This window comes from Rhinolophus hipposideros (assembly GCF_964194185.1).
Source record: "Rhinolophus hipposideros genome assembly, chromosome: 3".
Taxonomy (NCBI): Eukaryota; Metazoa; Chordata; class Mammalia; order Chiroptera; family Rhinolophidae; genus Rhinolophus; species Rhinolophus hipposideros.
Window position 1 is genome coordinate 1944472 of NC_138049.1, and position 10517 is coordinate 1954988.

General features: G+C 48.5%; 1 protein-coding gene across 4 annotated transcripts in view; it reads left to right on the forward strand.

Annotated features, from left to right (window-relative positions):
• UNC93A (unc-93 homolog A) overlaps nt 1-7620 on the forward strand; it is a 29379-nt gene extending 21759 nt beyond the window's left edge. For all 4 annotated transcript variants that reach the window (XM_081039100.1, XM_081039101.1, XM_081039102.1 and 1 more), the window contains one exon: nt 6849-7620. In XM_081039100.1, the coding sequence (XP_080895226.1) occupies nt 6849-7108 (260 nt within the window). In that variant the 3' untranslated portion in view covers nt 7109-7620. The remainder of the gene's footprint in view (nt 1-6848) is intronic.
• The last annotated feature ends 2897 nt before the right edge of the window (nt 7621-10517 follow it).

The following is a 10517-nucleotide window of genomic DNA, read 5'->3' on the forward strand; positions in this document are numbered from 1 at the left end:
TCCTAAGATGTTAGCTGCTGTCTCTGAAGTCACTTGAATTTTTAAAAGTATTTACACATAAAAGTCAGGTAAAGGACTGGGGTAAGAAGCCACGCAATGCTCTATGCAATAATTCTCTAGCTGCTTCAAATAACTGCAATAAAAATGTTTGGTAGGGACAGAGCCAGGAGTGCAGTTTCCAGGCTCTCGGCCTCACGTGGAAAGGTGCTGGCTCAGGTAGTAAATGGCCATCAACTGTGATTGGATGGCCATCAGCTGTGGCTAGTTGGCCGTCAGCTGTAACCAGTGAGCCATTGGCCACTAATATAACTGCTGTGGCTACGCTAGCAGCAAATGGGGGCTAGCAAGAGCGGATTGCAGTCAGCAAGTGAGGTGGGTTGGCAGAGAAGCAGACGGCAGGTTGCAGATCCTGTGGCTCCTGCTTCCTGTGTCTCCAACCCAGCTGCCAGCGAGAATATAGTGGTGTGACTCCCCTACCTATGGCTCCGTGGGTGTTCCTTTTTGGCCTCGCCATGTCCTGCGTTCTTATGGGGGGAGCGGGACCAGAGACCCTGCATGACGCCCTGCATGACAGTTTCCTTCCCTGAGCTCTAGGAATGGTTGCTTTAACTCTCCCTCTCTGGTCACGGACGTGAAAGGCTGTCAGGTAAAGCCTTTGTCAAGATGGTGCAGAATGACATGAGGTCCAATGAATGACTTGCAGAGACTCCCTTGAAGAAGGAGTGCTCATTTAAAATGAATTATTTCTGTCTTTTTGTACAGATGGAAAGTAATTTTTTTCAAGGAAAAATCAGTTGCTGGGGAAAACTGTTATTCTCACATATTTGAGCATTCCCTTTGGGGTCTCTACTCGCAATCACTGAGAGTGATGTTTCGCTGACTGATTCCAGGCCGGCTGGCTCCACCGGGCTCTCCCAGAACTCGCCACCCTGCAGGGTGGTACATCTGTGTGGTCTCTGTATTTCTTTAAAGCAGGAAATTGTGTGTAGGTTTTGCCACCTCCCAAGAGCTGCTCTCTCATTCTTGTTTTTAATTTTTAATAGCAAGTTGGATTTCTAATCCTTTTCTCCTTGAGTGTTTTTTTTTTTTTTTAAAGAAAATAGGTGAGCCACATACTTTCCTAATGAATGAGACTGAGTACGTGTCAGAGCAAGTTGACCCTTTTCTCCCCTCATCCTGTCTCAGGTGAAGCACTGATCATTCTCAGTTGAAACTCAGAAGCAGGTCATGAACCACCCGAGCCCCTGGGCCTGGGGCGGAAACTGCGACTCCCCACTCGGTGTTTCCCACTGGGCTCCAACTTCCTCCAGCCTCTGGAGCGGTCAGTCTGGGCCAGTAACTCCTGTCTGCTTCTTCGCCCTGACAGTTCATGAAAGAAGGATGCCATTGCCATAGCAACCCTCACACGCCAATGCGCTGCATTTAAGACTCAGAATGTCTGGTCTAAAAATACTCTTGTGCCCTGGCAGCTGCCAAAGGGGCTGTTATTGGTTTGATAAACTCGGAAAACCTGACTTCTCTACATATCCAGTTCACTTACCCTGTGTTTTCTAACCAAACAAGACTGCCTGACCACTTGTCCACGTCTTCTCATCCGAAGACAGGGGGTGCACCTAGTGTCTACCCCGGGAAGATGAGGCAGGCAGGTCAGGCTGGGAGCGAGGCTTTTTTCCTTTTCCAATAAGCTTTTTATTTTGGAATAATTTTACATTTACAGGAAAGTTGCAAAGCCCGTGCAGAGAATTCCCATCCACTCAGTTTCCCCACTGCTAACATCTTACAAACCCTGGAACATTTGTCAAAACTAAGAATTAGTTTGGGTTCATGACTGAACTGAACTTCAGACTTTATTTGGATTGCTCCAGTTTTCCCGCTGATGTCTTTTCTGTCCCCAAGAGCCCATCCAGGGACCAGGTAGCATTTAGTCATCAAATCTCCTTTGTCTGGACTGTGACAGTTTCTCATGTTTCTGTTTTTTATCATGACCTTGACACATTTTAAAATTTTATTTATTTATTTATTTACTTACTTATTTACTTATTTATTTATTTAGTGAGACGGGCACAGCTCACCGTGGCCCATAAGAGGATCGAACTGGCCACCTTCGTGCAACCAGCCCCACGCTCTAACCAGCTGAGCTAACTGGCCACGCCAACCTTGACACTTTTGAAGAATACTGGTCAGGCAGTTTATAGATTGTCCTTTAATTTAGGTTTGTCTGATGTTTTCTCATGATTTGGCTCGGGTTATGGGTTTGGGGGAGGAAGACCCAGAGTGAAGTGCCTTTCTCATCACATCAGTTAGGGGTATCTGACAGCACATGACTAATCCTGGTGGCGTAAACCTTGGTCACTGGTCGACTGGGCATCTGCCAGACGTCCCCAATTCAGAGCTGCTATTCGTCCTTTCTACTCACCATGGCTAGCCAACAACCAAGGGCAAGTGATTAATCTCTATCTCCTCAAGGGGGTGTGCACAGAAATTACGTGTAATTCTTCACAAGGAATATGTGTCCCTTCTCCCACTTTAGTTATTGGCTCAGCCATTCACCTACACACCATGGAATGTAGTGCATCGACTGTATCCTTTGCTTACAATCCTACCACTTTGTATATTGGATTGCTTTGGTTGCTCCAACTTTGGCCATTGGGAGTTCTTTCACGTTGCAGCCTGTGTCCTTTGACACGCTTCGTCTATTTTTTAAGAACTTCTTTACTTTCTTATACTATGAAATACTTCAGGTTCATCTATTGTTCTCCTGGGCCAGTCCCGGAACCAGCCATTTCTTCAAGGCACCGGGTTCATTTTCCCAGAGAATGGTGTCGGAAACCAGGTCTGTGTGGTGGGTGTTACTGAGGTGACATTGCTTCTCAGCCCATTCAGCACATCTGCACACACACCTGTGTTTCCTTCTCTACCTGCCTCACTGTGTATATTCTGAATAAGGCGTTCACACTGACAGCCGCCCCACTCCTGCAGCCCAGGCTCATTCTCATCCCCCACGTGCCGTTCTGTCACTTCTTCCTCTGACCGTGAGAAACCTGGTTCCCACCAGGCGTACCACAATGATATATTTGTCCAATCTTGGTAGACATGTACAATGACCTCAGAAACGTGGACATACTATTTTTAGCATACTTTTCCTGTTTTTAATGTCTCTCCCGTCTGCCTACCATCTCATTGACTGCTGGACTTTGACACAATTAATGTATTTGCCTTCTTGATGTTTGGATTAAAATAGGGACCAGATCATGAGTAATTTCCTGAAAAGCCTGGCTTTGTTTAAGGTTGAACCAGTGATCAAGGTTCACACCATCAGTGATCAGTCATGACTTGGCTCTGCCATCTCCTCCTTCAGGCTGGGCCTGATGTCACTAGTGCATGTTCCCAAATGGAGCAAATGGATTTCACCCAGATTCCTTTCTCTTCATTTTCTTAAGACAATTCTGATTGCCGACGTCAGGGTCCTTTGGCTTACTCCTCCTTCTGACTCTAATCCAGTCTTTTTGGTCGGAGCCATGCTTAGGAAGGAAGAAGGAGAAAGGGTTCCACCTCTTATCCAGATGCCACACGTCTTCAGTCTCGTCAGCTCTGTTGTACAGCCAGAGGAACAGCTGGCTTTCCCACCAACCTCTGGGTTCTGAATCCTCCTGTCCTGCGGGGTTCCTCCGCCTCCCAAACTCGTCGAGGTTATTTTGAACGTGAGGGTGTGAGCTGGCAGACATTCTGGACCTCTTTCCAGCTGGTGGGTCTCCTCACTGGAGGTCAATTCCAGAATCAGACTCAGAGAATGTCAAGTTCTTCACTTAGCATAGAAGCCTCTGGAGGCCCGGAAAGCCAAGCTGATGAACTGACTCAGGAAGGTTTGGAGCACATGGCTACTTCAGAGGCTGAGCTGGACTTCAACTTGATCAAGAGAGAGCAGGGAAAGTCCCCTTATCCTGGAGCGCAGTGATTTGTAACCATCACAATCTAAATTGAATCTTGAAATCCCCAAAAGACACTGACTTGTAGAGCAAAAATATTGGCTTCAAGCTGCCCACACTGCCAGAACATTCATGAAGTTGGGTGCATTTGCTCTCACACTGCAACCTGCTGGGGGCGCAGAGGAGCCTGTGTGCCACAGAATGTGAAAGGGTCTACAATGTATATCCATAGGTCTCAATGAGGATTTTCTTCTCTAGCATCTTATTTTGGGATCCAATTTTAAGAGTCCCCCTCCAAAGAGAGACAGGGGGGTCTCAAGAATAGTATCAGGAGCTGACTGACCCCCAGATGTTGTTATTGGACTCTCTTTGCATGTTTCCTTTTACGAAGGGGAATGTTTTGCAGACTCTCAGGCAGGAAAGGCGCTTTCTTCTGAGTGCTCCAAACAGATTCTTGTTTTCCCAAACACACATATGTTGTTTAAAACGCGTATCTTATATTATCTCATATCTGCCTGATGGCCTTGCTCTCCTGAGTCCCTCCCACAGTGGATGAGCAGCTGAGTAACCAGATGCCGAGAGGCGTCTTCTGGGAGTTGACATTTCCAGGAAGAGTTGCAGGAGACTTTGCTGCTGGTTTCCAACCTTCCTCCCCATGCTGGCAGGGCCTGTAATCCCTACCACCCTCTCCCCTCCCCTCTGAAGCAGGAAGGAGGAGAAGGGCAAAGGGAGAGGAACAGAATGAAAGCTGAAAAAAGAATGTGCGTCTGAAAGTCCATCATTAGCTCACCCTGGAGGAAGGACAGTGCTAAGAAAATCTTCACAACGTTGCAGAAGTCAGCTGCCCCCAGGAATAATGGTCTCCATGGTGACGATGGTACCTGGTCCCGCTGCACCTGGGGGCAGAGGGCTGTCTGTCCATCCTGCCCAACACGGAGGCCCACACTTGACATTTTGTTTCGCTGATTGCCTCACTCAATGCAAAGGTGGTGCCTTTGCTTGTCTGTCCCCTGATGTCTGGGGTTACATGTCCCATATTACTTCAACTCCCTTCCTGGGGTGGCCTTTTGTTTATAACAGAAAGGGGAGAAGAGGAAAGGACAGCTCTGCCTGCTGGAATTGCCCCACTGTATAATTGTGTTAATTATTTATCTTTTATTGACATGAGAAACGTCCAAACCTGTAGAGAATTTTTATGAGTTTATTTGAGCCAAACTGACGACATACGCCGGCAGTAAGACCTCAAATGCTCCTGAGAATACCTGTTTTGCAGCTTTTATGCATTTGGAATTAAGGAGGGAATGTAAGGAAGATTACACAAGGATGGGAGAAAGCAAGGCGGGGACTGGGTTATAGGCAAATTAATGAGGTTGTGTGCTCCATTGACCCCCTCTGAGGGGTATTACTTATGGCATTTCAAGGTGTGTTAACGGAGATTCGCAGAAACAGTGGTCAGGGCTGGCTTAAAGCAAACATAAGCCTTCACTAAAACATTGCCGGCCTGGGGCGTGACTGCTCACCATGACCTGCCCAGTTAGGAAGTTATGGTCAGATCTCACTTTCCACAGAACGCCTTTTTCGTCCAAACCTTTGAAAAGGGATGTTAGGTCTGACCGAGTGGCGACCCTGAGGACATGGGCTTGGTGCTTTACCTGTTGGTACCCCACTGTCACCACAGACTCAAAGGGTCCACTTGCCAATGCATATCCAAGCCAAACAAGACACGAGCAGGAGTTTGCAGCAAAGGAAACAAAGGTTTATTTGAGGTGTTGGCACCAAACCCGGGGACACAGGTGAGCCAGCACTCTCAGAAACCCGCTCCCTAATGGCCTTCAGTGCCAGGTTAGATAAAGGAACAATCATTAATCACGGTTACTGTGGGAGCTGGGGACATGGGCTCTCCTGATTGGTCAGGACTAAGGTGGGAGCGATTGATCATCAGGTCCTCCTGTCAATCTCGGCATTGTTCGGTCCAGTGCCCAGGGGATTGGTCCGTGGGGCTGTTCTGCTCTCATGGGCCCGGAGCTGACACATCACTGAGGCCAAGGTGTGAGCTTTGTTTGATTAAAACCTCATTCCAGTTTGCTCATTGTATCCTGGTTATGGTTGATAGACCTGACTTTATTCTTAAGAGAGTTAGACACTGAGCAGAACCCAGTGTCCTAAGGGCTCACTGATTCAAAGGAGTGGACACGCAGTATATGTACAGGCTGGAGGGTCCAGGGAAGGAACACCGGTAAGTCAGTTCTCTCAGGAGAAACAAACGGAGCTTGGATTATAGCAAACTGCATGCTAAGGAAGCAAAGTTCCTGTGCAGTCTCATTACCTGCTTCCTGAAGTCACCGCAAATCACCACCATCTATTCGTCTACTTAGTTATTTCATAAGTGTTTCGCTGGAATTATCATTCCAGATAAGAATGGGCCTTGCCTCAGGGAGTCCACAGTCTATGAGAGGACAGATGGAGAAAAAACAGTGAGTGGTGTAAAAGGTGTGACAGGACGATGCCTACACTGTGAGAAGAGGAGGGAGAGCCCTAAGGACGTTGGTGGCATGGTGGTCACAGAGAACAGAGTCACAGGCGGGGCAGGCAGTAGAGAGGCCTGGCGGCAGCACACAAGGGACCCGCTACTGCTAACATTTCGTGAATCCTGTTTCTTATACATGGGCTGAGTCTTCACTGTGAGAAATGTCACCATTTTTATGCTATAATGCACAGCATAAGATTATTCTGTTTTTTAAAAAGAAAAAGGTCCTGACTTTGCCAAGAACCCTGGACAGTGGGAAAGCTACTTTCAGCGATAATTAAAAGAATCATCAGAGGCTTCCTGGTAACATTTCCATTCGGTCTTTCCCCGCCAGTTCTTTCCGGTAACATTTGTGTTCTGTCTCTTCCCCCCTTCCCCACCGCCCCCCACCCCAGTTCTGTTCGGCGTTCTGTTTGAGAAGAACAAGGAGGCCGCTTTTGCCAACTATCGCCTCTGGGAAGCCCTGGGCTTCGTCATCGCGTTTGGGTACAGCACGTTTTTGTGTGTCAGTGTGAAGCTCTACATTCTCCTGGGAGTCCTATGTCTGACCATGGTGGCCTACGGAATCATGGAGTACCTGGAGGCTAAGAACCTGACCAGGCCACTTGCTGTGACAAAAGCGGCAGACGAAACAGAAACACAGACAAAAATGTGAAAGCAGCAAACTCCATGGCAAACGAGCAGGGCATCGGCAAGAGTTTTATCTGAAGCTGCCTCAGAGTTTATAGTTGATTTTTACAACTATTTTAGCAATATGTGGCCATTTGAAAGATGTAATGTTTTTATGTAAATTCTTTTTCTATTCTATCACATTCTCAGTCCGCCATCTCATCAGTAGAGATCAAGGGTATGCATGAAAAAAAAAATCAGTTAATTTCAGATAGAAAAGAAAAAGTTTAGGGTACAGTTAGTTGGAACCTGCTTAGAATCACAGAATCAACAACTTACACTTGTTCTCGTTGTTGTCACTGTTGATGTTCTCAGAATTGGAAGTCTGTCTAAAATAATGAATCCAATGCCAGGATTTTACAAAGGGTAAACTGACGTCCAGGGGTGTCAGCTGACTACCCCCCAGTGCCAATGAGTAATGCAGCTCGACTAGAGTCTATGTTTCTTCAAACTTACAGAGTTCGAGTTTCTAAATAAATGTAAGTATATTATGAACTTACCTCCTGTCCAAATACTTTTATTCTAAACACTCATCTAGATCGCACACACAAGTCATGAAATAAGTATTTAGCATGCTGTAGACCATAGAAGTCTTCAAATGGGTGGCACCATGTAAGACTCCTGACGCGATAAAACTAGACACACGACATGTTTGTTATGTGTTCTAGGTCCATCTTGAATCAGTGCCTACGTTTATCAACCATCTTTTCCATTCCTCGTTGTCTTTAACGGCTGGGAAGCCACTGGTAATGCTGTCCGCTATCTTTTTTTCAGCACTTCTTTCTTTCTTTGCTTTGCACCTTCTGGCAATCTCTACCAGTGTTCCCTGTGTTTTTCTCTTTTCTTCACTCACTCCAAGATGCCTTCTTCCCCCACTTTTCTCCTCAGCCTGTGCTCTTCTCCACGGCTTCTTTGTACACGTCCTGTGAAGGTTGTACCTCTGCATGTCCTCGGCATGTCCCACCTGTCTCAGGGTCGGCCCCAGCCCCCACCCCTGCCCGGCATTCCTCCAGTTCTGAAGCAAAGTCCTGTCAGGCCGGACTCCTGTTTATAAACTTGCAGTGGATCCCGTGTCATGTCGGGTGAGGGAAGTTCCTGAATCCAGCACAGGGCCCTCCAGGGGCCGCCAGCCTCCTCTCAAGGGCACTCTTTCCCTGGACCTTGGCTCCCACGCTTCCTCAACCTTGAAGGCCTCCTGCCTCTCAACACTCATTCATTAAGCTCCTGGACTGTCCTCAGAGCCTATGTCACATATACTTCGTTATATTTATTTTTTGCAGGAATGTCTCCCCATTCCAGACCTTAAGCTCTCTGGTGTCTAGTATGTAACACTAGCAGGTGCTTAATGAATGCCTGTTGAGTGAAGAAAACGTATCAACAGTTCAAACAATCATTAACCCATTCTTGGCCTCTCCATGAAATTCTAGCCAAACCCGGGCCCTTCCCTCACTCCGGCATTCATTCACTCATTTAACAATTGTGCTGGGGACCTACTGGTGAGCAAATACAGACATACCCTTTCTTCCTGTGGTCAGTTTTCAGCCAAGTGCGGAGAAAGGTATTGATCAAATAAATGTAAAATTTCTACTGCTTCGAGTTAATGGCCTCTCAGATGACCCTTTCCCACCTATGAGGATTTGCCCTTCACTCCCAGCATCTGTGACTGGTAGCACCTTTCCTTCCATCACCCAGGCTCGGCTGTCCCTCAGCTGTGTGGTACCTTGTCTCTCCACCTCCCATTGGCTCAGCTCTCCCATCAGTCCCTTTGGGTCCATTCATGGAACCACTACCTTTTCCTCCTTTTCCTAATTTCCTGTCCTGCCCGCAGGACACCAGCCCTTCCCCTGGGCACAGGACTGAGACTCCACCCTGCAGCTCAAACCCCTTGCAGGGTTCTCTCCCATCTAACGATCACCGTCTGAACACCTGACCATGACTTTCCAGGCCCTTTGTGATTTAGTCCCAGCTGCTTCTTTCGCCTCATGTCCATTTGAGCCAAACTGAACTATCCCACATTTCTCCTGGATGCCGGCTTCTCCCCCTCGTGGGCCTTCAGCTCTGCTGCTCCTAAGTTTCTCTCCAAAGCATTTCCATCCTCCCAGACCCAAAGGAGATGCCATAACTTCTTGAAGTTGTCAATAATCTTCTTAGCAAAGCTGGCTCTCTGTGTCCTCTCAATCTCGTTACATGGTTTTCCCCTTTCCTGCCCTTTATCGCAGGCTGCCTTGGGTTGTATTTGTTTCTACAGACTGGACCAGCATTGTATTTCCTACGACGTGGAGCTTGGGTTATTTCACAAAGAGTCAAAGCTCAATAAGCATTTGTGTAGAAGGCCTTCAATGAAGGAAGCTGACACATGCGTCCCCTCCGACTTGGAGGTTCAGGGTTCCGTAAGTAAGTGTGTGGTTCTCCTGGCAGCCTGATTTGGAAGTGATCGCTGGTCGTTCACTCAGCTGAGAGCATCTGACCGTGAGTTACCCTAACTTCCTCAGGGGTACCTCATACCTTCTAGGAAGGCCCTTGGAGATTATGCTGGAGATGACAGACCAGATTTTCCTGACCCCACCAAGCCCATCTCCTGAGCTGCAGGTGGCACTGAGCAGTGTGCCCTGTGCCAGAGGTCCTGGGGGAAAGGACCTCCGAGCTGAGAGGAGAGTCAGGATGTGCGTGCACAACCTTGGAGGGACCTCCAGAGAAACAGGTCCCAGAGTGTCCTGGTGTCAGAGCCCATGGCCGGAGGAGGCCAAGCCGCTTGGATGCCTGGGCGATGCCCTCAGTGGTCCTGGACATCGGGTATGACCTGATGCGTGGGGCAGCCTGCTCCTGAGAACCTGGGTGGGCTGTTCAGATGGGCCGGCCTGGTTAGAAGGCCACGGTTAGACGCTCAGGCCTATAGCTGGGCGAGTCCCGTTCCTCCTGAGTCTGGGTCCCATGGGGATTTCTCTGATGATCCATCAGACACTTGAAAACGAGGGGAATGTGGGCAGAGAGGCTCAGTCTTGAACTTCAGGCCCAAAGACCCACTTGTCCCAATGCAGGGAGCAAAGCCTATTTCAGGGTAAGAGGTGATGTGGGGCAGGACAGCTTCTCCGGGTGTTCCCGAAGCAGAGATGTCACTGGATTAAAAGACTTCGCTGACGGCTAAAGGGTGCCCGGAATCTGATGAGCACATGTCACTTTGCTGCTGTCTATGCTCACAGGAAAATGTGCCAGATGAGGCTCTCGCCAGGCGCCCAAGCCCCCTGGAGTGACGGGGAGGTGTAGGCAGGCTGGGCACCGGGCGCGGGCTGCCTGGTGGGCTGGACAGCAGCTGGTGGTGCCCTTTCCCCTCTGCGGTGCCTGCCAGCAGATACTTGGCTGGGCCCCCTCGTGCTCCCTGGATGACCGCCTGCCTC